This window comes from Lycium barbarum, chromosome 12 (genome assembly GCF_019175385.1).
Source record: "Lycium barbarum isolate Lr01 chromosome 12, ASM1917538v2, whole genome shotgun sequence".
In the NCBI taxonomy this organism is placed as follows: Eukaryota; Viridiplantae; Streptophyta; class Magnoliopsida; order Solanales; family Solanaceae; genus Lycium; species Lycium barbarum.
In genome coordinates this window covers 95,415,415-95,435,543 of record NC_083348.1, presented here as the reverse complement: position 1 = coordinate 95,435,543, position 20,129 = coordinate 95,415,415, and the positions used below count along the sequence as shown (strand labels likewise).

The window sequence follows — 20,129 nt, the reverse complement described above, 5'->3', positions numbered from 1 at the left end:
GGAGCAAGATTCTAAGTTTGAATTTTGAAAAAAAAACGGCGTACAACTCGATTAAAATATCTACAAAAAATCTTCGATTAAGATTTTCTACTATGAACTTTTGTTATTATTTTGTTATATACATTATATTGCATGCATGTTTAACATTTAATCATCATTAATAATAATAAAAAAATCATTTTTTTTTTGGGTTTGATCGGCTGGGGCAGTGGCTTAGGTCACTGTTCCGTTTTTTTTTTTTTTTTGTTTAATTCATTATTTGTTAAATGTTTATGAATTGTTAATTGTTAAATGTTTATGCATTGTTAATTCGTTATATGTTTATGAGTTGTTAATTTGGTTAATTATTTATGAATTGTTAACATTGTTAATTTGTTATATGTTTATGAGTTCAATTTGGTTAATTATTTATGAATTGTTAATGAATTATTATTTTGTTAATTGAGTATTTATTAAATACTCTTTATGATACCTGTGCCGAGAGTCTATTGGTGCTGTCAGAGATGTGTGTGGATTTTTTGCTCTTCTCCAGGTAATATTTAAGTTGCGTTCCTGTAATGTCAACAAACCTCTTGAAAGGAATGGCGACTAAAAAATCGTATTTTCTAATATCGCTTACAATTATGGGCGTGGGAGAGGATGCTGCCTTTTCAGCCCGTACCTAGACATCACCTCGAGATTGACATGCCTTATGCGAGGAGGTGGACAGCGGGTTTTGACCGGGATGTCGATACGCACCACAGTATTCTTCCATTCCGGGACCAGCTTGATCACATGACGGATGATGCGGTAAAACTATTTAAATTTACATTAATAATTTAATTAAACGTCTTTTCTACATGGTGATCATTGATTTGTATTTATATGTTATGCAGCTATTTATATGGACGTCGTACGCTGCTATACTAGATGGTTTGCCCCCCTTCTGTAAGGCAGGTCAGGGGGTTTGGAGGTCGCGGTGTCCATTGATACACCTGGACATCGTAGAGGATCACATGCCCGAGCGTGTCTTACGACAGTTTGGGCATACACAGAGTATACCCCCTGATGTCCGTCATGAGCTCCGACACTACCAGCGGGACGATCGGGCTGCCATTGATGATAATTTTTTGGCTTTCATGGATGTCCAGCTCCACCGTTGGGAAAACAGGTTGGGCACTTTAGCGGTGGTCGGCCATTTGACTCCCGTTGAGCATTACATGCGCTGGTACCATCAGATCACACGCCGATTGATTGGCAACCCAGCTTTGCGTCCCCCTAGGGATGTAGGATATTCAGCACTCGCGGGGCAGTACGAGGCATTGGTAAGTTTATCGTATTTAGATTTATCTAATTTCATTAATTGTTACGTTTTAAAAATAAACTTTTTTTGTTTCTGTTAAACACAAATGCAGCTGGTGGTCGTACAACGTTTACGCATCTTGGGGTTAGACCATATGCCTTACCCTGGGCTTGCGGGGCTTGTCGCGGAGATGGTTAGGATTTCTGAGGATGGTATCCGCCAGGCAGGCGAGATTAGGCGCATGGCGGAGCCTGTTCCGGAGGCTGAGTATCAGGCAGCACCGGGGGCTCCCAGAGGAGGAGGCCGTGCTGCCAAAGGACGCCGTGCGCGTAGAGGACGCGACGCTGCTGCCAGAGGACCTGGTGGTGGAGGACTGGTAGATGAGGCGGATGAGGCCGGTCCCATTCCAGAGGGCGTTCACGGTCTAGTCCATCCGCAGCCCTTCCAGGCCGGTGGCAGCTCACCTGGAGACTCACCTACGTTTACGCCGGCGCTCTTACTTGCTGAGATACCCGGGTCTTCATCACAGCCGAGCCATAATGCATACATGGAGGAGCGTGATAACGTTGATTGGGCGGCGTTACGCACTTCATTAGTTGATGAGCGGCCTGTGAGGAATTCAGAGGGAGCCCGAATTCTTGACTTTGATGAGTTTTTGATCCCGGTTAGTATTTAAAATACATATTTGTTCATTTAAATTATTTATTTTAAATATATATATATATATATGTTATTTATTATTTAGTAATATTTTATATTTTAGGATTCGGCGCCAGCGGGTCCATTAGAGCCACCCACTCAGCCTGCCGAGGCAGAGGTGTCTTCTCATGCGACTACCGAGGCGCATGTAAGTTTTTTACTTAAAACTAATTTTATTCAATATAAGGTCAATATTTAATATACATATTTGATCATTTAAAGTACTTATTATTTCATTTTTTTCATATGTTAGGATTCGGCGCCAGTGGGTCCACAGGAGCTGCGCATTCCGGAGCATTCTCATCAGCCTGCCGAGGCAGAGATGTCTTCTCATGAGATTACCGAGGCGCATGTAGGTTTTTTACTTAAACTAATTTTATTCAATATAAGATAAATGTTTATTTAATTTTTATAACCTTTACTTGGACTTCGAGCAACATCTCGTCCAGGAGACTACCTCATATTCACCATCACACCCATCTCAGGAGGCTACAGACCCATCTCAGGAGCCTTCTCAGGCGTCCGTTGACACACAGGTTTGATTAAATAAAAAACGTTAATGTATTCAACATAAATAAGAAATGGTACTAATATTTATATATTTTTCAGGTTCATCCTTCGGCGCTTGCGGTGGCGACTCCCGACGAGGAAGAGGTCCAGTTTCCAGACCCAGCTCAGCCTGAGATTCTGAGCGTGCCAGCGGGACAAGATCCCAAGAAGAAGCACGTTCTAGTTAAGGGCGCAAGGGCTAGGGGAAGAGAAGATGATCATGACTTGGAGCGCCCGGTTATTAAGAGGAAAAAGGGCGACGGAGACGATGGCGAGGGCGGTGGAGATGGTATGAACCTTAGGCGTAGGGATAGTCTCCGTCATACTACTTGTGGGACCCATCCTCGATAGTGTATATACATTAGTGTTGTACAATTTATCGTAAATATTATACATTTTTTGCATATTTATAAATATTATCATTAGTCTTTATTATTGATAATAAAAAAAAACGTGACACATTCGAAATAAAGTTAAGCATTAATTTAAAAATAAGACGAAACCCTAAAAGATAAATAACTTAAAGCTAATGACTACAAGTCTTCAAACAAAAAAGGATTTCGAGCACTTTTCAACTATTAAAACGACAATTTAAAGTATCACGTATTCTTGATGTGTTGAGCCTATTTTATTAATTGTACAAATATAACTAGAGTTCTATATAAAATATTGAAGTTTCGGAGTCTTAAAGCATGATTAATATACTGCTAAACTACGTAAAAAAGATAAAATCACGTAATAAGGGAAGAATGGAAAGGGGGACTTGTGATTTTATGGTCTCCTATAACGCAGTAAAATCATGCGTTATACGTTGGACCGTATTCCGTATAGCGCATTATTTTACTGCGTTATAGGAGTTAACGGGACCGTCTCTGTTAGTGCTATAGCGCATTATTTTACTGCGCTATAGGTACTTTAGTAACTTTTTTTTTTTATTGGGGCATTTTGGTTCAAAATATTTTTTTTTGGAGCCATTTTGGTTCCGGACCCTCATTTTTTCCATATTAGGTAATATATTCTGCTTTCATTAGTCTAATTAATAGCTGTCATGTTCAGTGTTCTGAACAAAATGCAAGCTATTGGTTCAGAATAGCAATTATAACTCACTTTCCAGATTCCTGCATGTAAATGGAGTCTCTTGATAGGGCCATTTAAGGATGAAGAAGTGGTGTTGGCCCAACTCTGGCTAAGAGTTGGCCCTTGCAATTTTGGATAGCCGAAAATGGATCAATCAATGAAGTACTATCCCGAATACTTCAATTGCTAATTGCTAATACTGTGCATGCTAAATTGCTAATACTCCTGACATTGGGCCAGGAAAAAACTGTGCATGCTAAATTGCTAATACTCCTGCCCTCGTTTCACTTGAAATATTGAAGTTGTTGATGCAGTTTTTAAGCTAATAAGAGTAATCTAGATTTAAAACAAAGTCAAAGTTTTCCTTTAAGTAAGTCCAGATATTGAGTTCATTGTTTAAACAGTTATTGGGCTATTGGAAATAGATACACAAAGTAACCTTTTCTTTCTTTAGTGCATTAGAAAAGTCACTTAATTTTTGCACTTTCACTCAAAAGTCACCCAAATTTAAAAGAGATATATCTACCTATTTTTTATGCCACTGCACCTGATTTTTAAACCTAAAAATAAAATTAAAAAAATCAAACCAAACCCATTTTGATATGGAATAAACATTACGATGTGTCTTTTGGCAAAGTTGGACTTTATCTTTTGATTTGGGGACTCGATAACACGCTTTGTTTCCCCCTCTTTTCTGGCTCATTGATAAATGCCGACCTAAGTTTTTTTATTTTCTGTTCTCTTTTGCTATCCTTTTTGCTTTTATATGTCTACGCAAATTATCTCGTCATAGTTGTTTGTCAGTGTTTTCAGTTTGTATTATTTAGGCAGCTATTTTAAAGAAAAAAGAGATAAACGGTCAAAAACACACCCAAACTATCATTTTTTTTTTTGTGTGTTTCATACCTGAACTATCCGAAGTAAGCAAAACACGCCTAAACTATCACTATATAATTAGCAAAACACACCTGAACTTATATATGATGGTGTGTATACTGCACTCTCTTTTTTGGTTTAAAAATAGTGCCACGTGAATAAATAATTCCACCATGGCAGAAATTAATTCCACATGGATAAATAAAGGTTAAAAATTAAGGGGTAATACAATTGGGTAAAATTAGAAAACACGGTCATTGATAAAATTTAATGGCTCTCACCATTTGTAAAATTCTCACCGGAGATTCTCTTCTTCTCCGACAGTGGTCTCGTCTCTACCGTGGTTTGTGTCGTGCTTTCCCCTATTAAGATCCAATTTCCCCCAAGAAGATGAAGGGAAACAAAAAGGAGGAGAAAATCTTATTAGCCCTTACAAAATAAGAAAATGAAGAACAAGGTTGATAATGAAGAAGAAATAAATGAAAAAATCTGTACAGGAGAGAAGAAATGAAGAAAAATGGTTGAGAAATGATGAAGAAGAAAGGGGAGAGCTTAGGGTTTTAACAAATTAATCGGAAAATTTTAAAAAATAGAAATAATAATGAGTCAGCAAATATATAGCAGTTACATATGCCAAATGGACAAAATTTTTTGATAAAATTTTGCTTCACGCGCATTTAGGTGGGTGAGGTCAAAATTTTAGTCTAATCAGCGTTCAAGTGTGTTTTGTTAACTATATAGTGATAGCTTAGGTGTGTTTTGCTCACTTCGAATAGTTCAAGTATGAAACACCAAAAAACGGGATAGTTTAGGTTTGTTTTTTATCCTTATCTCATAAAAATAAAAAAAAATCAGAAGAAGAAGAAATAAAGAGAACAAAGAGAAGGATATGGAGTAACAGGTGTGTAACTAGAACCTGACCTTTTTGCCATTTTTCCTGTAGTGCTTTGTCACAAACAAAATATTCCTCGTGTGATTCACACGTTGGCTAGTCCATAGACCATAGGTAGAATAACCTTGGGAAAATATTTCCAAAATAATGATTTCAAATATGATGATTTTTGAAGTGTCACTAACATTAATCAACCAAATATTATTATAGTTGTAGCTATTTTCCAGCCAAAGGGCAAAACCCCATCTGCTCCATGTAAAACATTGAAGGGCAACGATAGAAGACAGACCAATACCTTATAACATGTGAGACTGTGACCCAGGAAGTCAAGTTTGTGTACTAATACCATTATTAGCTAATAAGAACAGACGCAAGGAACAATCTTATACATGAAATTAAAAAGAAAAGAAAAGGAAAGAGTTACAACAATGAATAATGGCACTTTCTAAATCCATACCAACCTATCTCCCTTTATTTGATATTCAACATCAACTATTTCGCTTAAGAGTGGAAAGTATTTTATTCACCGCTCGTCATAGGAAAATGATTTTCATATCCTTAGCTAAACAATAAAATTCGTCAGTAGTCCTATTTAGCAATGGATTAGTGACAAGCTATCACAAAATTCTGATAGCTACAAGCAATTTAGCGATGAATTGGTGACAAAATCCACCTAATTCCATTTTTTTTCATAGTGACTGAAGGAAGAAATGGTTACATTTCAGCTCAAAATTACAGAGGTAAAGCTCATCTAATCTGCGCTCTTTGCTATATATGGCACTAACTCTTCTCCTCCCCAACCGGCCAACCCTCTCCCCTTTTGGCAAAAACTTAAAAATAAATAAGGACTTTGCAAAACATAAAAGTAATCAATCAACGAGTCAAGTAGAGGAGTCATTGTTAGATAATATAATCCATAATATCTACCTAATAAATTTAGACAATATATAATATTAATGGAATGGAAATTTCCAACAGGAGTCTTCCTTGCATGAGCTCAATTAGTGACCAATATAAGGGAACATATTATCAGTTGGGTAAAAACTTACTCGTACTGAGTGTTCAAACCAAATAAATAGATACATGACATTTATATCACTTAATCATAGTTAATTATATTTTATTATTTAACTAAATCACTTAATCATGCTACATTAAATTGATTTGATGCAAACACAGAAGAAGAATAATAATGCACTTTATAGTCGAATAAATCGCATGGCATATAGCAGCTGCCGCATATTACGGTCAATAAAGTGAGCGTCACTTTAATGAAAATAACTTTATTCTGGATATCACTGTATAAATACGCTACTTGTATCCCATTAGTAAAATAGAATCACTCTTCTTCTATTGGTTTGAAACATATCTTTCTCAATAACATGAATGAGCCTCCAAAGTACGCTTATCCTTACCCTGCTCAAGGTATTTCTAATTTTTGCAAATTCTTACTGTTAGCTTTTGGAACGGATCTAACATATAGTTCTGTTGTTTTTTCTTACTTCTTAATTTAAAAAAAAAAAAATACTGCTACAAGGATATTATCAAGGTCCACCAGTGATGCCTCCCCCCCAATACTACACAGCACCTCCCCCTAGAAGGGACCCTGGCTTTCTTGAAGGTTGGTAAGTCCTGTCTCTGATCTCTTCTATTTGATAGTGTATGAAAAAGAAAATTAAATTTACAGTAATATATAAATTGTAAATTACTATGTTTTTCCGTTTGCGAAATCTTATAGTAAATCAAATCAAATCTTAGATCCGCCTTTGGAGCTAAGATTGTTTTTCCGTTTGCGAAATATGATTTCTTTTTTAATTCAGTCTGGCAGCTCTGTGTTGCTGTTGCCTCATCGATGAGTGTTGCTGCGACCCTTCCATCATCTTCATGTGCTGATCTTCCATTGCTACTCTGCCTGCAGTACTGTTCAAAGTGTACAATTTGTGCACTTTTCTAACAGATCTATATATATTTATGTAGTTATCTTCATTTGTGAGGCCATGCATCAAATGTTTGGTCCCTTGCTGGCATAAACGTACGCAACACGCACAGATCCTTCAGTTATGATTTGTTGCTATCGTTCAACTAATATCTGTTCTCGCATATTAACGTATTTATCCCTCTCTTTTTCTTCTACAAAGATGTCAATCAAAAGTGTGGCTACAACTACCAAAAAAAAAAAATGTGTTTTACAACTTTAATTAAACAGGTTCAGATAGCTCCAAGTCACAGTTTAATAGTTTCAATTTCATCCTCTATCTCTTCACCTTCTACTAACGTAACATCCTCAATTCTCAAAGTGAAAAAAAAAAACGCCTAGATTGGCTTTGGTTAAAATTTTAGGAAGGAAGGATAAAAAGGATTTTTTATATACTATAACAAAAAAATTGATAAGGGGCAATGTACTGGCGAAACGCTTAATTTCGGCAGGAGCATAATTGTGGCAACGTAAAGGCCCGTGAGTGTCACCATCATGAATGAATATCGAATAGGATGCCTCGCATGAGGTAGACTTCTTGCTAATTTTGTTTAAAGTCTTTAATTTGCATCATAAACTTGGGATTGGTCATCATATGATATTGTTAAGCATAATAATTGGTGTCTCTATCAGTTGATGGGAGATGTTGGGAGAGGGGTGGAAAAAGTACAACATATTACCAGCACTGTGGAGGCAAACACAGCTCATTTTTCAATTTGGGCTGCTTTCCACGTCATCCTTTTCATGGAGAAACCTTACTCGATTCATGCAGATGCATCAAACTATGCAAGTTATATGATTACATGATAAACTTTCGTAAATTGAAGTAGGATTTAGGAATACATATGAATGTCATTCCATGGTTAAGTGTCACGCTTAATTATATGAAGGACACATGACATCACTCCTCGTTTTAGTGCTTTAACTAGATCCGGACAAATATCTTCCAAAAGAAGTTTGAATATTCAATTCTCTAAACTAACATCCTAAGAACCAGCATTGCTTCTTCATTTACCTCCCTGCTCCTGTTAACATCTCAGAATCCTGTATTTAGGAAAGGTTAGCTTTTTCTCTTTTTGTTTCACTGTTTATCATGTATAACATAGTTAGTCCTCCACCATACCCAAACAGGAATGGATAAATTGGTAATAAGATACGGAGGGGAATATTTAGAAAGGTTGCGTACCACATGATGATTAACATTTTAAAAGTTGGATTTATATCACCTGATTTTCAAGATCCTAGAAGTAATCAAAATTAGCCTCCATGGACCATAGTAAAAGTGAATGTCACAGTTACTGATGCAAGAAGATTTTAATGTTCATTTAGCTACCATTCTATTCACTCTCTCATTGCTAAGTTCAATCATGTGTGGACTTCTATTAGCAAACTTAGTGGGCCTCCTCAAAAGACTTCATCATTTTGGACCTACTAAAGATTAATGGAAATGGCATCGCTTATCTCGCACCCTCCGTCTTCTGATCTGGCCCATGGAAGCGGATTCTTCTTACCTTGAAAGATGTTGAATATTGTTTGGCTGATGAAAGTCTTCAGCGCATTGAAGAGAGAATCCCAAAGGCTGTACACGTTTGAAAAACGTTGCTTTGCCCATTTGAAAAAGGTTAATTAGATATGTCAATTTGTTTTTGTTTAATTGTTTTTTTCTTTTGCCGGATTGAGATTAATTAGAGTTCTTCATTTGTTTTGTTTATTATTTTTAGTGGCATCAAAATGAATCCAAAAAAGAAAACTGTATACGGTAAAAATCGGATATATACTGGACCGGTGAGACTGGAGATCGAGGGAAGAAACAAACAAGCACGAGCATGAAGACTTTCTTTTGGGACTGGAGGAGTGCTTGTTCTGAAAAAGGCGAAGGACATCGTTTGGTCCAGTTTCTCCATAGCCGAGTTGATCGTGGCCGTTGATCCGGTTGATCCGTTACACAATTGTCACGCGTCAATACCGTTCTGCCACATTGTACTGCCAATCGTACGGGTGTCAGACCGTACGATAAAACCTTATCCTTTTTAGGGTTTTTTTTTTTATTCAAAAGGACTTTATGTTGTATGAGGCCCATGAGGCAAAACTATAAATAGGGACCATTACCCTACTTTTAAGGGTTGACTTCTTGAGTTCTAGAACATTGTAATAGCAAAATATATACAATCTCCCTCTCTCATTCTCTGATTTTTGGTCCGGATTCAGTTGTTATTCTTTAGCTTTGTTTAATTAAACAATACTCATATATTATTAGATACGTATATTTAGAGTAAATCACCGATTATTATTCACTTCTTCATAGCATATCCTTATATATCTTTTTTCAACCAAATAGATTAAAACTCAACCACATACCCTATACCTCACTCATAAATTTAATTGATTACCTAAATCCGGGGTAAACAAAAACAAGAAAATAAAAAAACATCTCAAGGGATACCTCCATGATCTTGAAATCGCCTGATTGATTAATTAGAGTTCCAGTATGATCAAAATTTAACTCTACACTGCCTGGATGTAGTTCTAACTCATTAAGGAGTCTCTTCGTTCACATACTAGATATGCAAGAATAATGATGTAAAAACACTTCACGCAGTGAAATAATAGACTCTTAATAATGAATGAATTGTGATACGATTGGTGATAATATACAAAGAATATTAATTATCTACCTTAAGGGCATTTTTAAGTTATTCGAGAATTAATTTTTTACCATAAGATAAACAAAACATTATTTACACATTATTCTATGCTAGGATTATGTAGTCAAACAAATTACCCACAAGAGTTTTTCCCTTTCTCCTCCTAATTGGCCTTTCACCTAAAAGAAAAAGAAAGAAAAAAAACAAAAGGAAATATGACTCATGGAAATAACGGGATGCACATGTGGAATAAATTTGTGAGCACCAATAACGGTGCGAATCCGCGACTTTTGTAGTGTAAAAAAAATAAAAATTAAACCAAACTAGTACAAAAAAAAAAAAAAAAACGTTAATAGATTTCACGCACGAAATTCGTGCGTGAAGGAGGCTTTGTCGAATATCACTTTCTTATGCTTCTTTCTTACTGTGATGGAAATCATGATTTGCAAGTTGCAGACATTTATTATCATGATTTGCAAGTTGTACGTGCAAATGGGTTTGACACTATGTATTATTAGAGTCCGGAACTAAAATGTCCCAAAAAAATCACTTTGAACCAAAAAAAAAATTCAAAAAAAAAAATATTCTATAACGCAGTAAAATATTGCGTTACAGAAACAGTACCAAAAAAAAAAAAATTGGCCAATTTTATTTTTTGCAACACTTAGTGTTTTTTTCCATACTTTAACCAATGATTAGTCGTGTGTCAAGACTCCGAAACGTCAATATTTTATATAGAACCTGATATTTTTTTCTGCGTACAATAATGTAGGCCCAATACATCAAGGATACGTAGACGTTCGGATCGTCATTTTAGAGGTTGAAAAGGTGCCCGAAGTAAGTTTTGTTTGAAAAAACTTAGTGTTTTTTCATACCTTGACCAACGATTAGCCGTGTGTCAAGACTCTGAAACGTCAATATTTTATATAGAACCTGATATTTTTTTCTGCGTACAATAATGTAGGCCCAATACATCAAGGATACGTAGACGTTCGGATAGTCATTTTAGGGGTTGAAAAGGTGTCCGAAGTAGGTTTTGTTTGAAAAAACTTAATTTTTTTCCCATACTTTGACCAATGATTAGTCGTGTGTCAAGACTCCGAAACGTCAATATTTTATATAGAACCTGATATTTTTTTCTGCGTACAATAATGTATGGAAAAAAACACTAAGTCTTTTCAAACAAAACTTACTTCGGGCACCTTTTCAATCCCTAAAATGACGATCCGAACGTCTACATATCGTTGATGTATTGGGCCTACATTATTGTACGCAGAAAAAAATATCAGGTTCTATATAAAATATTGACGTTTCGGAGTTTTGACACACGGCTAATCGTTGGTCAAAGTATGAAAAAACACTAAGTTTTTTCAAACAAAACTTACTTCGGGCACCTTTTCAACCACTAAAATGACGATCCGAACGTCTACGTATCCTTGATGTATTGGGCCTACATTATTGTACGCAGAAAAAAATATCAGGTTCTATATAAAATATTGACGTTTCGGAGTCTTGACACACGACTAATCATTGGTCAAAGTATGAAAAAAAAATACTAAGTGTTGCAAAGAATAAAGTTGGCCAATTTTTTTTTTTTTTTAATTCAAAGTGATTTTTTTGAGGGCATTTTGGTTCCGGACTCTAATAATACATACTGTCAAACCAATTTGCACGTACAACTTGCAAATCATGATAATAAATGCCTGCAACTTGGGCAAAGCCTCCTTCACGCACGAATTTCGTGCGTGAAACCTATTAATATATATTTTTTTTTATACTAGTTTGGTTCAATTTTTTTTTTTTTTTACACTATAAAAATCGCGGATTCATAACGGTGCTGACCTGGCAACAAAAAGAAAGAAAAGATAATCCCTGATTTTAGGCGGGTAGGAAATTCCGCTATATCACCGTACATCCAAATACTACCCCCGCGATAAATTAGATATTTTCGACGGTCCAATAGGCCCCACCTAATAATACGTCATCAACTAGGTGCCCCACCTAATAATACGTCATCAACTAGGTACCCCACCCGCCGACTTGTAAGGCTCCATTTTTTGCCACTCCAAAACTTGAAACCAAATTCCCAAATCAAAATTTATCTTTCCCACCCAAAAAGGCACAAACAGTTCCATCAACAGCCTTTATCTATCCCCACGTGTACGTAACGTAAATCTAGACCGTCCATGACAGGTGGCAAAGGTTAGTACGCCGGGCAGCAAAGGAGATAAAATCTCAACCCTAGGATTTTCAATCGAGGGCTCATAAACTGCCCGAAACAGAAACGGGGCAGATCTTGTTGCCTTTAAGAGGAGATCGTGGCCTTCCACAATTTTCATCCTTCAGGTTAAAAAAGAGGGTCATCGAAACCCTCGCCTTTTCTTTCTTTGCATCTTCGCCACTTCATTCCGGTGAAGAAAATCTCCTTTATTTCCTTCTTTTCATTTTCCCGTGGCGGCAATTGAATTTCTCGGCGATAAAATCATGGGTTCTCGTCATTTTCTCGCCGGAGATTAATTGCCGCTTAGTTCTTAACCTCTTTCCTAAACCCTTAACCTTTCTATATGGCATCAGCTGTTTTATCCAGTATAAATGAACCTCACTGGGATGAACGAAATGTTTATATGAGGAAATATACACCTAATTCCACTCCTCATCCTCAGTTTCACAGTCGATTCAACCCTAATCCAAACCCTAACCCTAGCCCCAATTTTAATCTTACCAGACAAGTCCAAAATGTATCAGCCTTATCTCATCTCCGGCAGGCCAATGAGCCACTTCCAAGGGCTGCTCCGTCGCCATTGCCGCCACCAAGGGCTAACAATAATGTGCCGTTCAGTGGGAAACCAAATGCGGTTTATGATCGCAACGACTCATTTCACAGAGAGTATGTGACTTTCAATTTGGGTTCTTATTCGAGAAATGAGTTGAAGGACCTTAAGAAGCGGCTAATCTCTGATCTAGATCGGGTTCGGGGCGTTCTAAACAGGATAGAAGCCCCAGATTTCGCTTCTAGGACACCGATAGCACCACAGGTTCAACTGAACCAACCGTCATTGGCCCCCAATGTTAGCCGGCATCATCGGAAACCTGAAAAAGTTGGTGGTAAGAGCAAGAAGCTCACTGGACAAAAGCGAACAAGAGCAATAGCCTCGGGGAAAGATCATCCTAAGCGGCAAGCAGTAGAAGGGGATAAGTTTTTTGTAAGTATGATGAGGAAGTGCAGGCAGATATTGATGAAATTAATGAAGCATAGGCATGGCTATGTGTTTGACAAACCAGTGGATGTTAAGGGTCTGAAACTATATGATTATTTTGATATCATCAAGCACCCTATGGATCTTGGAACTGTGATGTTAAGGCTGGACAGGAATGAGTACAGAACGCCACAAGATTTTGCAGCTGATGTGAGACTTACATTCAACAATGCCATCACTTATAACCCAAAAGGCCAGGATGTCCATGCTATGGCTGTAGAGCTTCTTGGTGACTTTGAAGAGAAGTTCAAACCAGCTTACAAGAAGTACGAAGCTGAGCACCGTAAAGTTGCCACTATTATGCAGGTGAATCACCAGAAGAATCTGTCTCAGCCTGCACCTATTCCGCCGCCAAATGCCTTACATGAACCATTGCCGGTTGCGAGAAAATCAGAGCCCGTGCGGTCACATTCCACATTGTTGAATCAACGCCAATTTCAGAGTGTACCTGTTGCACCCTTTTTTGCACCCCCTGCTGTAAAATCCCCTCCACAGCCTGTTTTTACGCCAAGTTCAGCTAAAATGCGCAAGCCGAAGGCTAAGGATCCTAACAAAAGGCATATGATCCATGAGGAGAAAGCGAAGTTAGCGGCTGACTTGCAGAATCTCCCCTCAGAGAAGATGGATCAAGTCGTGCAAATTGTGAAGAGGAGAACCCCTAATCTAACACAGGAAGGGGATGAGATTGAGCTTGACTTTGAGGCCCTTGACAATGAAACGCTGTGGGAGCTGGAAAGGTTTGTTGGTAACCATAAGAAGGCTATGAGCAAGTCGAAGAGACAAGGAGTCACTGAAGATGCTGCTGCTAAACAGCTCAACAAGGTATGTATAGCATTTTTCATACGTTTGTTAACTAATCTCTATATTGTGCTATGTTTTCTGATCAACTTGTTGTCTTTTGTAAATAAGTCGCCTGGGAAGGCACCAACACCAGGACAAGCAATGCCTCAAAACAAGAAAGTGGGTTTTGGGGATGAGGATGTTGATATAGTTGAGGAAATATCAAAACCAGAGCAAGCAATGCCTAAAAACAAGAATGCAGACATCAGGAAAGAGGATGTTGATAGCGTTGAGGAAATACCAATACCAGAGCATGTAATGCCTAAAAACAAGAAAGTGGATGTCGGGGAAGAGGATGTTGATATCGGTGAGGAAATACCAGGTGAAAATTTTCCTCCTGTACAGATTGAGAAGGATGGGCCGTGTGTGAGTAGTGGGTCGAGCAGCTCTAGCAGCTCAAGTTCTGGCAGTGATTCTTCTTCCAGTGGTATAACTTTTTTTCTGTCGTTCATTTTGATAAACAAGTGATGGTATATTTACTTTTGCTATGGTAAATGTTTGCAGATTCAGATTCAGGAAGTTCTTCTGGGAGTGATTCTGATGAGGATAGTGTACAGTCTCCTTATGTTGAGGCAAAAGAAGCTGGTACAACCTAAGCCATTTTATGGGTTTGAGAATCAGATATTGGTGTCTCGGGATTTTATTCAACTAAATAGTGCTATGGTGCTTCTGTTAGTATTTTCTCTGGCTGGTTTTTGTGCATCTGTTTAAGCAGCTCAGAAGATATCACAGTTTGGCTGGCTTTTGGAAGTAGGACTAGCTCAAGATTTAGGATATTGAGAGGTTTTAGTTAACTACGGAGTAGTGGTAGGTAGGATGTTACAAATGGGGACTGACAACAAACATTTGGGTTTATTTTTTGCTTGTATACAGAAAACCACCTGCTGATTTTCAGTGTTTAGGAAGGATAGAAGTAAATTGTACAGTGCTGAACGACTGAGTTTGGGAAACAAAGTTGTAGTCTCTATTAACTCAAGAAGAAATCTCATCTAGCTCTTCTATTTGCACTTATTTCTTTACTGCTTTTATTTTGAGATTGTTCCGTAGCTCTGCTGAAGTGAACACTACTTCTACCTTAAATTGGGCCAATAAGAAAAAGCAACAACAACATGCCAGTGTAATCTCACAAGTGGGGTCTTGGGAGAGTGTGAAAAACAATTAGCACAAATTTGAAACAGACAATCAATCAAAATATCGAATAAAGCAATTAATCAAGAATCCCTGAAACACAATCCAAGCTTAACTGAATCACACCTGCTTTAGGAATTTAACCTAAGATAAAGGATAATGATTGTTACTTAATGAAACCAACTGAAAATGTTAGGTGTGAGGGGAAAGCCGATTGGTCCAATGGTCAATAGTCTAAATGACAAATTAGAACTCAAAATTTTAAGGCACACTAGTAAAACATCAGCAAAGATTCATTAAGTGTTTTTGGTATGGGAAAAAGATACCTGAACCTTAGTTGAACCTCCTACCACATGGAAAAGAGAAACTTACTCTTCCCACTCAAAAGGCTGTTCTGATATTTCTCGTCTTGGAAATTTGCTCTTCTTGATGCCAAGGGCTTTGTGATATTCCATAAATCACTTTACCTGGAGTTGTTTCACTTGTGCGAAAGAGAAGTGCTGAGTGCTTGCAGTGCTGCTGCAACTATGGTAATTTTAAAGGCCTGTTTCAAAGGCTACAAACCTGGACCAAAGTTTTCGTTTGGGTCATTGTCGCTGCTCAATGACATGCACCCTTCTGTTGAGCACTCATTGAGATGTCTTTTCCTATCCCGTACTTGTGAACGCTATCATAATGTTGACTTAGCCGGTCTACTCTTTGTTGTTCGCACGAAGAATCCATACCTTTAGTTGTTAATAGAATTCAATCCGAAAACCTCCTAGTTGGAACCAACTTGTCATGATAACAATGGGACTTCAGTTCCCAGGCTTCCGGATCAGTCTGAGATAGCACCACCAAGTAGGAGTTAACATTTTTTTTGGTGAAGTACCAAGTAGGAGTTAACATTAGTGATATAATAGGAAATATAATAGGAACATGTAGGACGACAGGCGATGACTTAGCTTCAAAGTTCTAAATTATGACCTTGAGAAAATGATGCAAGTAATAGAGAAAATGTTTACTTGAGAGAACAATAAGTTAAATGACTTCTCTAATAGTGCACCCAAAAGGAGTCAGAGAAATGGTAAACCATAAGTCGGGCTAAGATCAAATTAAACTTTAATAGGGCAAATCTCGCTCAGTCTTTAGGTCCTAATTTTAAATGTTATTCCCTTATTGAAGAATTAGGAGCCAGTTCAGTGCCTGTCCATCCCATGTCCATCCCAACAAAAGATGACTATACATAAGAGATCTTGCAACAGCAAGTTCCTAGAACTGAAAGCATCAAGTACCTATTTTAGAGAGTGTATTTTATATAGAGTTGTAAACCGACAGTTTTTTCCTTCTGACTGATGCAATGAGTAAGTGACAAAATGGATAACACTACTCACAACCAATAAAGTTCTAAATATCCTGATAACTTTAGTAATATTAGAGTTCTGAATATCGGATATCCTGGATCACAACAATGTTTAATAGCAAAGGCTTGTAGTGACAAAACAATGAAAGCATTTGCACTAATCAGTGCAGTCAACACACATCTTTAAGCTCTATGAACTGCTCCCCTTCATTTCATATTGATCTCACAAATCACATCGAGTTAGATGTTCATCCATTAAAAAGCCCAAAGTCTGTATGTTTTCATGCTTGTTTGAGTAATAACAACAAGATTTTCCAAAATCGTGCTAAAACTAGCTAGGATTTCCAGGAAAATAAATGCCATTCCTTTGATCAGAAATAAAGAGAGAGACAAATTCTGAGTGGCTGAAGCCGAGTTAGACAGGCGAGAAAATGGCTAACCATCAAACATGTACATTACCAAAAACTTAGGAGTTATAATACTTATATAAAAGAAAGTTGTGAAAGGTCATAGATACTTCTGGTGATCTGGAATATTGAAAACATAGTGAATCTGGTCAGCTAACCATTATTTACCCACCCAAGTGCAACTTCTCATGGGCATTGTGGGAAAACACTTTTATGTGCTTATTCCTTGATTCTATTAAGGTTGCCACAATGTTGTAGTTAAGACTAAGTGGAGATTCACAAGTCGAAGACAGAAATTTCTTCTGAAATATCTAATTGTACACGAAAGTAAAATGATGCTAATGGGATGAATAATAACTGTCTATGAGAGTAAAATGCAGACTGACTGCAGTTAGCATGTGGAGTCAGGTATACGCTTTCATATACTTGACTCCACATACTTCAATTTCTCAGAACACTGGAATAACTGGGCCTTTAAAGTCTATAATACTGAGAAAATAATCCTATTCTGTAGGAGAGTTTGTTGATTGGTATCATTAAAAGAGAATGTTGTGAACCTACTTCGACATTTTTACACTTTACCCTTTAGTTCTTTCTCTGTGTTGCAACAAAACTTAGATAAGACTCAGAAGTTTTACTCATACTAGCTCCATCTACATTAAGAAACTGATTCCCTTTTAGCTTCCAGAGTGACACTGCTAAAGGTATATGGTTCACAAAAGTCCCACCTGTAGTCTTCCTCATTGAGTGCTTACAAGAAGCAAAAAACTCTGCGTTACTCCATCCCAAAAAGCACTAGCTTATTGAACTAACTGGGAAAAAATAGATTCTGGATCAGAAGTAAAACATGTTTGCTATTCCCTCAAGTAAAACATAGCACTCAGATTTATTTGAATGAGGAGAGACAAATCAAGGAACATGTATGATGTAACAACATCGTGGAAATTGTTGACATCACCGAATGACAGAAAGGTTGTGATGGTAACAAGATGCTTCAGTTGCATCACAAGTACCTCCTTTGCAAACCATGTACCATGAAGGCAATAAGATCCTTCTCAATCCATCAAATCTTCCACTTATTTCCACGATCGCTTAACATAAACAACCTAAGAACTAGGTATTTCATTCTATGAAGCCTGTGACATGTCAACAATAACAACTATTACCTCAGTCTCAAACCAGAATGGGTTTATGATTTCTGAACATATTTAGATACTATCTACTGTCATTGCTAAATTCAGATGGAATTTTAAATGTAAAAGTTGTAACTCGTACTACTTTTTTTTTTTTTTTTTGATTAAGCACCGGGTGTCCGGGTCTCTTTGAGCCCCGACTAATCCCGGGGGTGCACAGGCCCTCGGCAAGGAGTTTCCCGCAAGTGCACCACGGGTAATTCAGGGTTTTACCCCAGTCCGATGGCCCTCAGAAATTGTTTGCACCCAGTGGGTTTCGAACTTGAGACCTTGAAAGGGAGCACCCCAAGGCTCAAGCCAATTACCACCAGGTCAACCCCTGAGGGTTTAACTCGTACTACTTTTAGTTATCAGGAAATAAAGAATTTGACGCACTAATTCACTGCAGCTAACCTTCTCTGAACAAAACACCTCCATCTGCTTAGGAAGGAGGGATCAAGTAGTAATATTATTATTATTATTATTATGTAAGATAACAGAAGCCTACGGAATAAAAGTTATGTAAAATTAGGAGTCATGGGGAACTCATTAGTTAGGTGGATCACAGATCATTGATGAACATCATATCACAGTAACTTCACATCCACACACAACTGATGTTTGCATATAGACAATAAATAGATCACCTCACAATAGATCCGTGACAGAAGAACCCTAAAGGTTATACATCACTCATAGCTTTAACACAAATAAAGCACAAACGGAGAAATTAGCAGATCGCATGGTAATTACTATAAAGGAGTAGATGCAGAAAAAAATACCTTACATTTGAAGCTGCAAGTTTCTGGAGGGAAATTGCCACATGAATCTCCAAATCAACCTCAGAATTTGATCTACTCTACATATCTGAACTCAAATGAACTCTAATTGTTTAATTAAAGTTATACCCAGCTCACGCATAAGGTAGATAATTTTATTTTATTTATATTTTAACCAGTTAAGCATGATTGTCATTTTTATATCACAAAAACAGATAAAAGGCTTCTTAAATCTGTGAAATTCAAAAGCCATAGAAACAGAGCAGGGATATGTCCAGACTTGAGACTTACTATCTGTCATTATAAAGTCGTACCAACTTTCAGGTAAGGACCAATTTTAGATAAATTAAGTTGTGCGGTGGAATTGCCTCTTGTTCTTCTGCTGACGGCAAAAATAAGGAGGATTATTGTGGATTTATAAATTGTGATAAGAAATTAGAGAAGCGTATAAGAAATGGCATAGTAGATATGACACAATATTTTGGAAATTGGCAAATGATACCTTAAAGCATGAGCTGTGAATCATTTATCTTGCGGAAATTACTCACTTGGAATGGTCAAATACAATTGTCTACACGCAGTATATGTATATTGGATGCCCTTTGCTTGATTATGTGTCTGCATATTTTACTTTCCCACTTCCATAGATATGTAGATTTAGGATTGAAGTCAATGGTTCGAGCATATACAGAGAGTCATTTTTATATTTTTTAACTATGTATACATAATTCGAGTTAAAAATAGTGCAAGTATAATTATGCTGTAACTATGCTATTTTTTATATACATCTGCCTCTGCTGTCATAATTCATGTTTATTTACCTTCGGAATTTCTACAATTAAATTTCCTTTTAGGCATTGGAACAGATAAAAACACATCATGGAATTGACTTGCAAGTTGTATTATACATGTCAGCTATGCGGCAAAAGTTAGCTAAGGCTTACTACACAACAGTTGTTAAGTGTGTGGGGCCACTCTGTGCTGAATGACAACGATCCTACTACACTAAATTTGAGAGACTGCCACATTATGTATCTCTCTGCGCTTAGGTTTTTCACTTGTTTGAAGTCCATTTTGTCAAAGTAAATGGTGTAAAAACTAGAGACAAACCAATTTAAAGATATTTTATGCATCATTAACTCGAGATGCGTGGTAAAAAAGATATCAGTATGCTTATCATAAGGAATTAAGAATCCGTCAATTTAGTTA

At 37.1% G+C, this 20,129-nt stretch overlaps 2 protein-coding genes and 2 long non-coding RNA genes across 6 annotated transcripts; 3 read left to right on the top strand and 1 right to left on the bottom strand.

The window, feature by feature from the left end:
* Positions 1-593: 593 nt before the first annotated feature.
* Positions 594-3,746, top strand: LOC132624690 (protein MAIN-LIKE 2-like). The gene is made up of 4 exons (XM_060339430.1): positions 594-789; positions 876-1,304; positions 1,395-1,946; positions 3,645-3,746. Exons 1-4 carry the CDS (start codon positions 640-642, stop codon positions 3,744-3,746), a joined length of 1,233 nt encoding a protein of 410 aa, XP_060195413.1. The 5' UTR covers positions 594-639.
* Positions 3,747-8,335: 4,589 nt separating this feature from the next.
* Positions 8,336-9,101, top strand: LOC132621708 (uncharacterized). The gene is made up of 2 exons (XR_009575641.1): positions 8,336-8,971; positions 9,072-9,101. It is a non-coding gene; the product is annotated as an uncharacterized LOC132621708 (long non-coding RNA).
* A 3,110-nt stretch (positions 9,102-12,211) lies between these two features.
* Positions 12,212-15,099, top strand: LOC132621705 (transcription factor GTE2-like). The gene is made up of 3 exons (XM_060336061.1): positions 12,212-14,074; positions 14,162-14,519; positions 14,597-15,099. The coding sequence occupies exons 1-3, from the start codon at positions 12,560-12,562 to the stop codon at positions 14,686-14,688; spliced, it is 1,965 nt and encodes a 654-aa protein (XP_060192044.1). The 5' UTR covers positions 12,212-12,559; the 3' UTR covers positions 14,689-15,099.
* On the bottom strand, positions 13,728-19,667 carry LOC132621707 (uncharacterized). 3 transcript variants are annotated; one of them, XR_009575639.1, is made up of 3 exons: positions 19,423-19,667; positions 18,924-19,302; positions 13,728-16,042 (listed from the first exon to the last, which is right to left on the bottom strand). It is a non-coding gene; the product is annotated as an uncharacterized LOC132621707 (long non-coding RNA). The 3 variants fall into 3 exon arrangements; XR_009575638.1 differs by having other exon boundaries at positions 18,924-19,299; XR_009575637.1 differs by lacking the exon at positions 19,423-19,667 and having other exon boundaries at positions 18,924-19,416.
* Between the last annotated feature and the right edge of the window lie 462 nt (positions 19,668-20,129).